The sequence below is a fragment of the Candida jiufengensis genome, assembly GCF_024610255.1.
Source record: "Candida jiufengensis strain CBS 10846 chromosome Unknown scaffold1, whole genome shotgun sequence".
Classification (NCBI taxonomy): Eukaryota; Fungi; Ascomycota; class Pichiomycetes; order Serinales; family Debaryomycetaceae; genus Lodderomyces; species Lodderomyces jiufengensis.
The window spans coordinates 1,985,468-2,001,025 of NW_026261562.1; the positions used below are offsets into that span (position 1 = coordinate 1,985,468).

Consider the following 15,558-nt stretch of genomic DNA (forward strand, 5'->3'; position numbering starts at 1 on the left):
TTTTTTTTATTCTCTATTTATTTTTTTCCACTGATCTTTTAGATAACTTTAAATTTCTTTATCTTTTTCATCAGTCACAGTTAAGGTTTGGGGAAAATTCAATAAACTATAATTTTTTAATATTTGGTCTCAACAATTTTTTAGGCTGTACAAGCTAAACCGCTACTGATTTGCCATTAATTCACTAAATCATGACAACTTTAGATGATTACTTTTCCATCCAAACGTTTCTTATTGTTTTAAGGGAGACTTTAGAGTCAGCTATTATTATTAGTGTTTTATTATCATTTGTTCATCAAACTTTCAGTACTAAATCAGATGATCATAAAGAGCAAGTTGCAAGAGTTATACAGGAACAAACAAATGGTGAGTATTATGCTATTAGTCAGACTATATCAAATTCAGATTCGACAAGTATAGACACCAGATCAGACGATGAAAAATTGTGTAATTTTTTAAAATTACAAATTTGGTTTGGTGGATTAATGGGTATATTGGTTTGTTTGTTAATTGGGTCAGTTATATTAGCAGTATTTTATTTCATTGGTAGTGATTTATGGTCAGTCACAGAACACTATTGGGAAGGAACATTTTCAATTCTTGCAAGTATTATTATATCGGTTATGGGGATAAAAATTTTAAGAGTTAGTAAAATGCAAAATAAATGGAAATCAAAATTGGGAAAAATAATTAAACTGTCAAGGTACTTCAATACTATCGAACATGCAGATGAACAAGTGGTCATAAAAACTGATGGAAAATACACTAAGTTTGAGTTATGGGTCGAGAAATATAACATGGTAATATTACCATTTGTCACAACTTTAAGAGAAGGTTTGGAAGCTATTGTATTTATTGGTGGTATTGGTATCAATGAAAATACTTCAATATGGGCAATTATTAATTCAGCTATTTCCGCTATGATTATTGCTTCTTTGGTTGGTGTAGTTTTATATCGCTCTGGTAACACATTATCTTTACAGTGGTTCCTTATAATATCGACATGTTTTTTATATTTAGTTGCAGCAGGTTTATTTTCAAAAGGTATTTGGAATTTTGAGTTACAGCATTTTATAGATCAATGCGGGGGTCAAGACGTAAGTGAAACTGGTCATGGACCAGGTTCTTATGATATTGCAAAAAGCGTTTGGCATGTTAATTGTTGTAATGGAGAAATGCATGAAGACGGAGCTTTTTGGATGATTTTTACTGCAATATTTGGTTGGACTAATTCCGCTACTTATGGAAGTGTTATTGGTTATATTTTTTATTGGTTGGTGGTAATTGTTGCTTTTACATCATTGACTTTCGAAGAAAGAAAAGGTTATTTGCCATTTGTTCCTTTAAAATGGCAATTGAAGAGAATTCAAAAAAGACAAAACATGCAACAACGGATAACTGAAAGTCATCCAACCCCAATTTATTCAAGAGAAAGTGTCGATTCAGTAAATTCATCTACACCTTTGCAGTTATAGTAAAAGATTTATATATATATTGTTGAATTTTTGAGATATCAAATACTCTTGAAACTTTCCTTAGCGATATTTTTTTGAGTTTAGTGGGACTATATTAATTCCATCGAAGAGTTTATTTGAAGTGATTGCTTGTTTTCACTATCTTGGCGAATTATTATTTTAAAACTTTATTGGCTGCAGATACTGTCCATGTGTAAATATTACTTGACTACTTAATTATATAATTTGAGCATTATTCCGCGCACTTTTATCAATTTCATCATTTTGAACCTTGTACATGAAATCAATTACTAAAATTTTTAATTTTTAAAATTAATGCATGAAATCTAAATTAAAATTGTTTAAGTTTAAAAGTCACAAATTTTAATGCAGATGTAGTTTCAAATTACAGTGTTGAAATTTCAATATATCGTACATAATAAATCAATAAAAAAAAGCTAGAAAAAGATAGGCTTTTTAATATTCATTCAAGAGCAATAATTGCATTGGAAGCATAAAAGCCGTTGTTCAAAAATGTAGCAGTGATATTTTCTTCTATTAATAGTATAGGCATGACGCACTTTTATTGAAAATTCAGTCAAAATTATGTTTAGGTTTTTGAAAAATAATCATTTATTTGTACATGTGTAACCGCTTATTTCAGGCTGAACAGCGTTTGACTAAAATTATCCAATTCATAAATCTTTATTAGTTTTGAAATTAGATCTTTAAGATAACTTTATTTTGTGTCAAATTGTTTAATTAATTTATATTTTTAATCGGCAATTCGTGTGATTGGCTTATTCCTTTACACTACATGACTTTGACCAAATAAAGTGCGATATTAGTAGCTTATTTGATAATGACAAGATTACTTTTGCAGTGAATACCACATCTGTATTCGTTGACCTTCTGGAATAAAAAGGCTGGTGAGTATATGAGTTCAAAACTAATGGTCTGGGGCAATTAATTTAAATATTCGAGAACTGTCTATAAGTATTATACTGGGGGCTTAAAATAGAAGAAAGTCTAACTCCAGTTTTCTAGTTTTATTTTGCATTACATAAAATCCGTGATAAATTTTTCAATTAAACCAATGGTAATTTCCCTATTTATTTGAGTATTTTTTCATAGAAATAATCTTCACTGATTTTTACCTTGCGACCTAAAAGAGAAAATTTATGAAAATATGAAAAACATTCCTGCACTGCAAGTTAAATTGACAAAATATTATGTGAAATTTTTATTTACACTGTACAATATTGTTTTGTGCTTTAAAAACAACAATAGGATCAAATTTATCTGATTGGATTTGATTATTGTATATCTGTTTAATGAAAATGAACTTTATTGATCGAAGTTAGGATTCAATTAGTAAACATCCTTAAATAATCTTGAACTTGTACTGATAATTTGCTTATATGATTTCTTGTACCCCTTAATGAAATTAATGACTAGAAAATGTGTTGAGATTCAATTACGAAATTCTAGTTTCTTCGTAAAACAAGTTTTCTTAATTGAAATAAATTTTTATTTGCCAAGAATAACCTCTTGTTTTCTCCTTGTTTAACGAACTGACAAGTCTACTGAAAAAAATAGCTTCTGATATTCTATACAATTCTCTTACTAGACGAGGGGGTCGAAATACAAATAAATGGTAATTACAGGGCCATATGTGGAAAAAAAAAATTTGAAAACAAGTATATTATTTTTAAACCTCCTTAAAAATAATCGCCAATATTATTGCATTTTAACTTTAAACAAAAGCAAATTTAACTCTATCAACATCAAAAAATTTAAATAAAAATTACACTAAACTACATAAAGAGCTCTTTAATGTTTAATACAAGCAATTGTTTTTCAATTGATTGAATAGATAAAATTTTTTTTCATTGTTTTAATAATAAATTATTGTTTTCCTTGACTAATTTGTTTTCTTGGCTACCACATTTTGTAACATATTTTTTATTTTTGTTTCAAAATTTTTGAACTTTAATCAATACAGACTTGATCTAGATTTATTATTCGTCAATATAAATCTAAAGCCAATTCACAATTAACTCTGTTTGTATTTGCTTAAAATTTTATTGTACTTGTTGAAGTTTCTGGGATTTTATAGTAAGAAAGCTGTGTTACGTTCTATCTAATTCATTTTAGTATTGTTTTAGTAAACTGTCAACGTCAAACTTAATACTGTTTCAAAAAATGGCGTAAAGTGAGCTACAAGACACAATTGAGACATAAAACAGTTTCTAAACATAACTAAAGTAGTCTAGCTTAATGTAGCAATATTTGCCCACCAATCGACAAGCATAATGAATTAATAATATGCATAATTCAAATTGCATAAACAAAATAGCCACTTAACATAATTATTTTATTTTGTCTCTATTGTTTTTGCAGCAAAATATGGAATGATCAACATTGAATCACAAAACACCCACCGTTATTAATAGCACTCTATATTACCAAAATTAGCCAATTATTGGAAAAAGAGATCCAATAGAAAGGAGAACAATAAATCAGTTTAAAGTATATAAATATGCTGGAACACTTCTAGGTTGATCTTTTCAAACTTTTACCTCCAATTTGTTTTGCAACTTCAGATTTTTCATTTACTACAGTTTAATTATGTTCATCACAAAATTGGGAACCACTATTTATTCCGTTTTATATTTAGCTTCATTGGTCAATGCTGCACATGGAAGTACTGAGGGTCCCGCACCGTATGAGGACACATCAAATCTAAAATATTATTACGCTTGTAATGCTCAAGTAAGCGCCGAAGGTAAATATTGTTCACCAAAAGATAGGAGCTGTTTATGTTTCAATGATAATGCAATTGCAAGTATAGCAGGCTGTCTTTATGAAGTTGGAAAAACTGATCAAAAATATACAGAAGGTTTAGTAAATCAATGTCTGCGTTTCCCCAATTCAACCGTTACAAAAGATTGGTTTTCTAAGTACGTTTTAATTTATAAGGAAAAAGCCAAAGTTCCCGTTCGTGCTTCAAAGAATAGTACTTCAAGTAATCAAAGCTCAAATGAGCATGGTCAAGCATCAGTAAGCCGAAGTGCAGGAGGAGAAGGTTCCAGTCCAAGCTCAAGTGGCCATGCTTCAGGAGGTAAAAGTTCAGGTGGAAGAGGTTCAGGTGGTTCAGGAAGTGGGCCACAAAGAATCCTTTATGATTATCCAATTATTTTAAACAAGAGAAACCTTACCTTATATCAAGAGTCCTATGGAAGATTTTATGATAATTATAATGATTCACTTTATTATGGTGCTGGTATGTATGCTTATTGGCTATTGATTTTGTTATTAGGTGCTATTGCAAACTGGTCTAAAATATTATTTCCAAGCTTAACTAAAAAGATGACTGGTCCATTAATTAATTGGTGGAGAAAGAACATTTCAATGCCAGCTACATTCAAAAAAAAGAAGTCACAAGAACAAAATTTCTTGAAATTTTTTGGATTCTTAATTCCATCGAGATTTGAAACAGTTGTCATATTTTTATTTTATGTTGTAACAATTGTACTTCACGCCGTGAATTCAACTGCCATTAAAGAAGATGTATTTTTGAACTCAAAATATAAAGCTGAATTGAGATATGTCGCTGATAGAACTGGAATTACTGCTACTATGATGATGCCATTAATATTTTTATTTGCTGGTAGAAATAATTTCTTACAATGGTTAGTTCGTTGGAATTACAGTACATTTGTAGCTTATCATAGACATACTGCAAGAATCATGTTTGCTTTAGTTGTTATTCATGCTGTTAATTATACTGTTTTGTTCGTCAAAAATGAACGTTACACATCTACATTAACTAGAAGATATTTCTATTGGGGAATAATTGCCACTGTATGTGGCGGTGCTATAATGATTCAAGGAATGTTATATTTAAGAAGAAGATGGTATGAATTATTTTTACTATTCCACATTTTATTAGCAGTATTTTGGGTAATAGGATCCTGGTATCATGTTGTTGATTTTGGTTTCATATGGATGGTTTATCCAGCTATTGCAGTTTGGTGTTTTGATAGATTGGTAAGAATTGGTCGTTTGTTTGCGTTTGGTTTTCCACATGCTGATGTAACTTTATTATCTGATGAAACCTTGAAAGTTGTTGTACCAAAACCAAGTTATTGGCATTCAATTCCAGGTGGTCATGCATTTATTCATTTTTTGAAACCAACTTACTTTTATCAATCACATCCTTTTACATTTACTGATTCAGTTGAACAAGGTAGTTCTATTATCTTATATGCCAAAGTTAAAGGAGGTATTACTCATAGTTTGTACCAAACCTTAGCTAAACAGCCAGGTAGAACTTGCAAAATTAGAGTTAGTGTTGAAGGACCATATGGTGAATCGACAGCTGCAAAATACGCAGACACAGCTGTCTTTATTGCTGGTGGTAATGGTATTCCTGGTATATTTTCAGAAGCAGTTGATGTTGCTGTTAATAGTAAAGATGGTAAGAATGTTGTTAAACTTACTTGGGTTGTTAGAGAATGGAGATCTTTATATTGGTTTTATGAAGAATTGATCAATTTGAAAAACACTAAAATTGAAACTACAATATACGTCACTCAACCAAACAGTCATATTTTTATTGATGAATTTCACAATAGATATACTGGACTAGAAAGATTATCGCTAGACAAACCAAATGACTCAGATGGATTATCATTGGAGAAGGACGATTCAGTGAAAGAAAAAAATACTGTTGAAGTTGAAAATAGTTCATGTGATGAAAAATCAGCTTCTTTAAATGAAAAAGATGATGGTTGTACCATCATTAGTTCCATTAAAAAAGAATTATCTCATATAGATTTCAAGGAAGGAAGACCTGATATCGAATCAATAATACAAAATGATATTAAAGAATCAAATGGATCAATTGCATTTGTCACTTGTGGTCATCCAGTTATGGTTGATGATGTTCGTTATTACTGTGCTGAAAACATTTCTAATAGTGAAAGGAAAAGGGTTGATTTTTATGAACAAATTCAAGTTTGGGCATAAAATTCGGATAAAGTTTGTATTTAATTCATGTATACATATATATAGAGTACTCTTTAATGAATATAGTTTCATAGCTAATTTCGCTAACCGTGCAATTTTTTTTTCGATGTGGGTTTATAAATATAACATTTCATTAACTCCTGGCTTAATATGAAGTCTTTTTTTCATATTTAAAATTACAAACAAAACAAAGCATAACGATTAAAACCAATAATAAGGATCCAATTTTTCGATTACTAAATTCCTTTAAAATTGTTTAGTGAACCGTCAAGGTTATGATATTGAAGCTTCACTCCATTTTTATGATGTGAAAGATTAAACAATGGCCACTTCAAAATAAAGGTCGGAGAAATTATAAATGGTCTGTAGTTGAAAGTACCTGAACTATATTATCAGATAATTGTTCGTACTCGCTGCCTTTGTAGTCAGATCAACAAAGTGATTCGGGCTTAAGCCACATACTTTATTCAGATCATCATTGGCTATTGAAAAAAATTTGAGATGATGCCCACAAATAACCTCGTATTAATAAAAAACACATGCGTTATTTAGCTCAAAATTTTATTAAACAAAGTCGATTGATTAGATTGTAACTCAATAATTTTAAAAGTTTCGCTTTTTGTGTGACAATCTTTGTGTCTATAAAATAAATTTGTGTAATATGCAAAAAATAAGAGGACTAGCTTTCTTATCTAAAAGATCAATTTAAACGATTTGCATAAATTTAAAATTGAAAATTTTTCCAAAATTAGGAGTAATTAGATCTTTAATTTGCTCTAACTTGATTGGTTTTAATTGAATGCTCATCTAAATAATACAGAACACTAATCATTCTCAAAAAATTCAACCTAAACAATAAGGGAAGGCGGCCTCTTTATTTCCTGTTATTGCTATTAATTTTGAAGAATTACACACCTATGAGTGATTATTCGATAAAAAATGTTTCTGTCTTGGGTTTAGTATATTCATAGTTACAAACAGTTTGAGTTTAGGTTGGCTCATATAAAACTTTATCGTAAAAGAACCCTCCCAGAACAAGTTTTTATAAATGGCTTGAGAATAAACCTTTAAGGCGTGAAATCTTGGGAATGTCACGCAAACTAAAAGTGATCTCTAGCACAAAATTAAATGAAATTCTTTTCTCTCTATCCAGTAAGACACAGTTTTTATCCAGTAAGACACAATTAAAACTTCACTTATGTAAAGGTCACTATGACAATTTATGATAACTTAAGGAAATACATTAAATAAGGACTGACAAAACTCTCTCCAAAATACACTGCTTGATCACTGTTCTGTTTGAGAGAAATTACTACATCATCGAGCAAAATCTATAAACTTCAAGGTCTCTTTAAGATTCATCCTGGAATGTATAATAACCAGTAAATTGTAATCAATTACGAATTTAAATCTCGTAAAATGAAATGTTGCCAAGCCAGACAAGAAAAATAGTAAATGACTTTGATTTTGGTAACGAAACTGATAATATTAGACTTGTCTAATTGCCACTGAACCATTTTGATCAAACTTAATGAATATTGTTGTGCTTTGTGACGAAACAAAACAAGATTTGTGGTTTTTCCTGTAAGCACCGCTCAGTAGCTTAAGTGCCTTTTCAAATTAATGACAAATCTGTTTTTAGAAGAGTAAATTACAGCTATTTGATGCTGGACTTGAGAAGTTTTTGAGTTCAAATGAGTGTAAGCAGCAATATAGCAAAAGAACACAAATACAAGTCCCCTGCTTAATCCAAATATAAGTTATTCTTATAATTAATTGTTTTTATTTAATTTAGTGCAAAACTTTCTAATCTAACTTTTTTGCAATTCATGATATGTTTTGTCTTAGATGAAATAGATAAAGAAATATGGTGAAACTAAAAAAATTTTAATTTTTCATGTTACAGATTTTCTTGGCTACCAAATTTTGTGTTATAATTTAAGTGGCTTTCCATTTTTTATTTCATATACAGATTCTGTAAACATATGGTCAAAGAGATCTAGAGTAAATGCAATAATCTTACAATCGTGTTTAACTATACCACAATAATTTGCAGTCACAGCTCTACAAGTTTTAGATGAAGCAGGAGACTCTTCAAACCGCGAGCACATTTGTCGTAAATCGACCTAAATAATTTCTTAAAAATTTCTTGTTACATTAAGGGTGGTCAAATTAAAGTTTAGTACGAGTTTAAATTAACTTTGTATCAAATCTTTTTATTTTTTGAACATATGTTTAGCTGCAAAAAAATTTTCAATAGACTAAAATGTTAATAAGAATGTTGAATTCTGAAGTGTAACAACAGATAGCCAATAGCAAATTGAATTGATCTAATAACTAAATGATCATTTGAAATTTTAGTAAAATGTCTTATTCTTTCAAATTATATAAAGAAGTCATTATATCATAAAATTTTATGAATTTTGATCTACCTAAGACCTTAACCCGTCATTTTCAAGTATGATTTTTACCAAAGTTGGTTATGTTTTCTGTTCATTTTTGTACTTCTTGTCAATAGTATTTGCCCATGGAGATGGAGGTGGTAAACCTGAGCCATATGAAGATTTATCAAATGTGAAATATTTTTATGCATGTTTAGCACAAGTTATGGTTGAAGGTAAATTTTGTTCATCTAAAGATAAAGTATGTTTATGTACCAATGAAAATAATATTGCAAGTATAGCTGGGTGTTTTTATGAAATTGGTAAAACTAAGGAAAAATATACACATGGAGTCTTTGAACAATGTCTGCTTGTTAAAACTTCACCAGTTACAAAAGATTGGTTTTCCAAATATGTCCAAATTTACAAAGAGAAAGCTAGAGTACCTGTAGCCCCATCAGCTAATAGTAGTTCAAGTATGCAACAACATTCAAAACGTGATGGTGCTGCTGCCTCATCTGGTCAAACATATGTTGCGCCATATAATTACCCAATTATATTGAATAAAATTAATCTAGCATTGTATCAAGAATCATACGCAAGATTTTATGACAATTATAGTAATTCTTTATATTATGGTGCTGGTATGTATGGATATTGGTTGTTAATTTTATTACTTGGTGCTATTGCAAACTGGTTCAAAATCTTATTCCCAAGCTTAAATAAAAAGATGACTGGACCATTAATTAATTGCTGGAGAATACATATTTCGGTGCCAGCTACATTTGGAAAGAAAAGAGCACAAGAACAAAATTTTTTAAAATTTTTTGGGTTTTTGATTCCTTCCAGATTTGAATCAATAGTAATATTTTTATTTTATGTTATAACAATCATACTTCATGCTGTAAACTCAACCGCTATAGAGCATGAGATTTTGTTGCTGAAAAAGTACATAGCTACATTGAGATATGTTGCAGACAGAACTGGAATTACTGCTACTATGATGATGCCATTAATATTTTTATTTGCTAGTAGAAATAATTTCTTACAATGGTTAGTTGGTTGGAATTACAGTACATTTGTAGCTTATCATAGACATACTGCAAGAATCATGTTTGCTTTAGTTGTTATTCATGCAGTCATTTATACTATATTGTTCGTCATAAGAGAACGATATGCATCTTCATTAACTGAACCATATTTTTATTGGGGAATAATTGCAACTGTATGTGGCGGTGTTATAATGATTCAAGGAATGTTATATTTAAGAAGAAAATGGTATGAATTATTCTTACTATTTCACATTTTATTAGCAGTATTTTGGGTGATTGGAACTTGGTATCATGTTGTTAATTTTGGTTTCATATGGATGGTTTATCCAGCTATTGCAGTTTGGTTTTTTGATAGATTAGTAAGAATCGGTCGTTTGTTTGCGTTTGGTTTTCCATATGCTGATGTAACTTTATTATCAGATGAAACTTTAAAAGTTGTTGTACCAAAACCAAGTTATTGGCATTCAATTCCAGGTGGTCATGCATTTATTCATTTTTTGAAACCAACTTACTTTTATCAATCACATCCTTTTACATTTACTGATTCAGTTGAACAAGGTAGTTCTATTATCTTATACGCCAAAGTTAAAGGAGGTATTACTCATAGTTTGTACCAAACATTATCTAAACAACCAGGTAGAACTTGTAAAATAAGAGTTGGTGTTGAAGGACCATACGGTGAAGCAACAGCTGCAAAATATGCAGACACAGCTGTCTTCATTGCTGGTGGTAATGGTATTCCTGGTATATTTTCAGAAGCAGTTGATATTGCCGTAAATAGTAAAGATGGTAAAAATGTTGTTAAACTTATTTGGGTTGTCAGAGAATGGAGATCATTATATTGGTTCTATGAAGAGTTATTGAGCTTAAAGCAAACCAAAATTGAGACAACAGTATACTTAACACAACCAGATAATCATGTTTTCATTGAAGAATTTAATAGTAGATTTACAAATTCAGAAAAGCCATCTTTTGTTAAATCTGATTCATCAGATGGATTATCACTTGAGAAAGATGATTCAGTGAAAGAAATGACCAAAAGCGAAGTTGAAATTAGTTCATGTGAGGGAAAATCAAGCTCAATCAATTATGCAAATGATGCTGCAAGAATAGTTGAAGCAATAAGAAAAGAATTATCTCATGTTACATTCAATGAAGGAAGACCAAATATAGAAAGCATTATTGCAGCTGAAGTTAAAGAATCAAATGGATCAGTCGCGTTTGTCACTTGTGGACATCCAGTTATGGTTGATGAAGTTCGTTATTGTTGCACTAAAAACATCTCCAACAAGGAAAAGAAAAGGGTTGATTTTTATGAACAAATTCAAGTTTGGGCCTAAATCTCTAATCAACCACCGTATATATCGATATGGATAGACCGTTATAGCTATTAAATATTTTATATACTGAAGCTTTTTAGTGTAATAATCCAAAACCTTCCAATATTCTGATACAACGCCAAGACTAATGCAAGCTTTGTTTCAGGGGTAAATCAAGAAATTAAATTGTGAAACCAACTTTTACTTATCACGCTTGAGATCAATCTCTTCATTAATGATAGTAGATCTTGATTCAGGCTTAAAAGTTCAAAAGAGCCATGATATCGAACAAACAGATTCTTTTTGGCCATCTAAATATTTTAGTGGTTTTTTTTTAATTACATCGAAAAGATTAAGTATGAGAAAAAAGACTAATTTCTGACTCTGATTATGTTTGCAAACCATTGAACAATTAGATTTTTAAAATTCTTTGAAAAGGTTATGAGTACGGTCTTATGTTGAGGAAATAACTCGTAATGAAGGGATCAATTTCAGTAAGTACTTACGTACTTTACGTTGCTTAACACAATGAGATCGGCTTTTAACAAATGCCGAAGGTAAGTGTTCTTTCTTTTTTTACAATTGTTTAGAGTTCGCATTGGTTGTTGGTTTAAATTTTAGATTAAAGTTTACCTATGCACGTAGCCTCTTACTGAGGATTGTCAAAGGACCTGGATTACTTGATATCAAATTTAAAGCATTTGACTGAGGGATTTGCTATATAACTTTTTTCAGTTATTGCTTGATGTATTTGTGTTGATCATTGAGTGATTTAAAAATCACTGTTGAAAGCATTTCATATAGTTACAAGCCCTGATGCATTAATAGTAAATCATTCTGTATTTTTTATTGTCCCTCACGCATGTAATTAATATTCAAAAATATTTTATCTAAAAGATCACTTAAAACGTCTTGCATGAAAAAAAAAAAACGTAATTAATATTGACAATTTAAAGATGAATTAAATAAATTATGCATTGATTATTTCCTGATTGGTTTATTTTAAATTTCAAATCATTATTATAGTACAATAACTAGATGAATTTGTTTAATAAAGTTGCAATCCTCCAAATTATAAAGTTTGCATTAAAGGCGGTAAACTTAGTTCCTATTTTATTTTAAATATAGTTGATGGTAAAATTTAAACTTATTGCGGGATGCTAATAATTAATTGTTTCTACTTATTTCAATGTAATTCAGAATGTTGCAAAACATTTTCTGATATAAATATCAGTTTATTTCCCTTCTTTAATTTGGACCCAAAAATTTTATGAATCTGCTTCAAAGTTACAGGTTAACCCAAAAATTAGAATCAAAATAATGTTCAATAGCGTTAATTGTATTTGGTGTTTTGTGCTTTGTCTAGTTTTTAATGTTGTCAAGGTTGAAGCTGATACAAAGTATAACTCTGGATTAACGTCAAGATTTGTATATGCTTGTTTTTATCAAATGACTTCAGAAGTAACATTCTGTCCAGCAACTGATATAAGCTGTGCATGTACTAATAAAAATGCGCTTTCAACTATAGCTGGATGCTTGTATAGCATAGACAGAACTGAGATTAAATATACTGACTATCTTATTGAAAATTGTGGATACTATAATGTTACAGTGCATGAGGATTGGTATAAACAGTCAATTGGGCATTATTTATCAGATGCTAAATCAGCTAAGGAGATTGAAAATTTTAATAAATCTGTTCCAATTGACACACCTTTCATACTCAACAAAACAAATACTAAAAATTATCAAGATTCCTATACAAGATTTTACGAAAATTATGGTAATAGTATAAATTATGGTGCAGGAATATTAGGTTACTGGTTATTAGTGTTGTTATTGGGTGCTATTGCTAATTGGTCTAAGATATTGTTCCCAAATTTAACTAAGAAAATGACAAACCCAGTGATTAGTTGGTGGAGAGCTAACATTTCAATGCCCGCAACTTTCAATAATAAAAGAGCTCAAGAACAAACATTTTTAAAAATTTTTGGTTTTTTAATACCATCAAGGTTTGAAACTATTGTTATATTTTTGTCTTATTGTATTACTATTTTAGTATGTGCATTAAATATAAAAGGAGTTGAAGGTGATATTATTAATGAAACAAAATATATGTCAGAGATTAGATATGTTGCTGATAGGACTGGTATAGTTGCGACTTTAATGATGCCATTAATATTCTTATTTGCTGGTAGAAATAACTTTCTACAATGGGTAGTACGTTGGAATTATAGTACGTTCATGACATATCATAGACATACAGCTAGAATAATGTTTTCATTGGTTGTTGTTCATGCTGTTACATTCACTATCGTTTTCGTTCCTTATTGGGCTGAAACGATCAAAGAGCGTTATTTTTATTGGGGTATAATTGCAACTGTATGTGGTGGTGTAATAATGATGCAAGGAATGTTATACTTGAGAAGAAGATGGTATGAAATATTTTTGATTGTACATATTTTGTTAGCCGTGTTCTGGGTTATCGGAACTTGGTACCATGTTGTTGATCTTGGATTTATTTGGTTAGTTTATCCTTCAATTGCAGTTTGGTGTTTTGACAGGGTTGTTAGAATTGGTCGTTTGTTTGCATTTGGTTTTCCACATGCTGAAGTAACTTTATTATCTGATGAAACTTTAAAAGTTGTTGTACCAAAACCAAGTTATTGGCATTCAATTCCAGGTGGTCATGCATTTATCCATTTTTTAAAGCCAACCTATTTTTGGCAATCACATCCTTTTACATTTACTGATTCGGTTGAACAAGGTAGTTCTATTATTTTATACGCCAAAGTTAAAGGAGGTATTACTCATAGTTTGTATCAAACATTATCTAAACAACCAGGTAGATCTTGCAAGATAAGAGTTGGTGTTGAGGGACCATACGGTGAAGCAACAGCTGCAAAATATGCAGATACAGCTGTTTTTATTGCTGGTGGTAATGGTATTCCTGGTATATTCTCAGAAGCAGTTGATATTGCCGTAAATAGTAAAGATGGTAAAAATGTTGTTCAACTTATTTGGGTTGTTAGAGAATGGAGATCATTATATTGGTTCTATGAAGAGTTATTGAGCTTAAAGCATACCAAAATTGAAACAACTATTTATGTAACTCAACCAAATAGTCATATTTTTATTGACGAGTTTCATAATAGATTTAAAGGTTTAGAAAGATTATCATTAAATAAATCCGAAGATTCCGATGAATTATCATTCAATAAAGAAGAAACATTAAAAGACATTACTAAAATTGAACAAAATTCATATGATGAAAAAAATGATGAAAATCCAAAACAAATTATTGAAACTATAAAACAAGAATTATCACATATTACGTTTAAAGAAGGTAGACCAAATCTTGAATCATATATCCCTGAAAATATTCAAGAATCAAATGGTTCAATCGCATTTGTTGCATGTGGACATTCAGTAATGGTCGATCAAATCCGTTATCATTGTTGCAAAAATATCAATAATAAAGAAAGAAAAAGAGTTGATTTTTATGAACAAGTTCAAATTTGGGCTTAGTTTTTCAAATTATTTGAATTAGATGCTGGTTAATTTATTAGTCTTAGATATTAAGTAAGTAAATACTAACTAATGTAATTATCAATAAATATAGAAATTTTGATTTTGAAATCATATGATATTGTAATTCCTATTGAAATATATAAATATAACGCCGCAACTGTACTACATTAGGTAATTGTGTCTCACAATTTTACTTTTGTTTCAGTACTTTGAGATAAGACTTAACGGTAAAAAACATACAAAGAAAATAAATTTTGATTAAAAGATAATTATAATTATTTATTTCATAGAAATATTTAATCATTTCCAGTTATAATCATAATAAAAAGATATTCTTCCTATGTGAGACCTAGTTCAACTACAATTTGTCAAGCTTGTCGCTAATTATTATTTTGTGACAGACTATCTAATTTACTTATCTTTTTCTTTTCTTTATCTTATCTCTTTTTTTCTCTCTCTCTATTAATAACAATAAATATTAATAAATAATAATAATAAATATTTGAAATCCCTCTCTCTTTTATCACCCTTAATTCTATTATTATAATTATTAAGTTTTTAGTTTATTTATATAGATTTCTTTTAAAGTTAACAATTTGAAGAGACCAATTAATCATAACTTGTCCTTTTTCATTCAATTCAGCATTCAAATTTCATATTTTCTAAAGAGATTGTTATCATTATCATTCAATTAAGGGGGTTGTATCTATTCCGACCCCGCATATTTAACAAAACTATTAATATTATCAATAGTTTTTAAGTAAGGTTTTTATTTAACATTAACACG

The 15,558-nt window shown here is 29.5% G+C and overlaps 4 protein-coding genes across 4 annotated transcripts; all 4 read left to right on the forward strand. All coding sequences in view use genetic code 12, as the record gives it.

Moving 5' to 3' along the window:
- Positions 1-191: 191 nt before the first annotated feature.
- Positions 192-1,475, forward strand: FTH1 (Fth1p; the record flags this gene model as incomplete). The annotated part of the gene is made up of 1 exon (XM_051765340.1): positions 192-1,475. The coding sequence occupies one exon, from the start codon at positions 192-194 to the stop codon at positions 1,473-1,475; it is 1,284 nt and encodes a 427-aa protein (XP_051618663.1).
- A 2,610-nt stretch (positions 1,476-4,085) lies between these two features.
- KGF54_004622 (ferric reductase family protein) lies at positions 4,086-6,488 on the forward strand (the record flags this gene model as incomplete). Its single annotated transcript, XM_051765341.1, has 1 exon — positions 4,086-6,488. The coding sequence occupies one exon, from the start codon at positions 4,086-4,088 to the stop codon at positions 6,486-6,488; it is 2,403 nt and encodes an 800-aa protein (XP_051618664.1).
- A 2,460-nt stretch (positions 6,489-8,948) lies between these two features.
- Positions 8,949-11,261, forward strand: KGF54_004623 (uncharacterized protein; the record flags this gene model as incomplete). Its single annotated transcript, XM_051765342.1, has 1 exon — positions 8,949-11,261. One exon carries the CDS (start codon positions 8,949-8,951, stop codon positions 11,259-11,261), a length of 2,313 nt encoding a protein of 770 aa, XP_051618665.1.
- A 1,299-nt stretch (positions 11,262-12,560) lies between these two features.
- On the forward strand, positions 12,561-14,768 carry KGF54_004624 (uncharacterized protein; the record flags this gene model as incomplete). Its single annotated transcript, XM_051765343.1, has 1 exon — positions 12,561-14,768. The coding sequence occupies one exon, from the start codon at positions 12,561-12,563 to the stop codon at positions 14,766-14,768; it is 2,208 nt and encodes a 735-aa protein (XP_051618666.1).
- Positions 14,769-15,558: the final 790 nt, after the last annotated feature.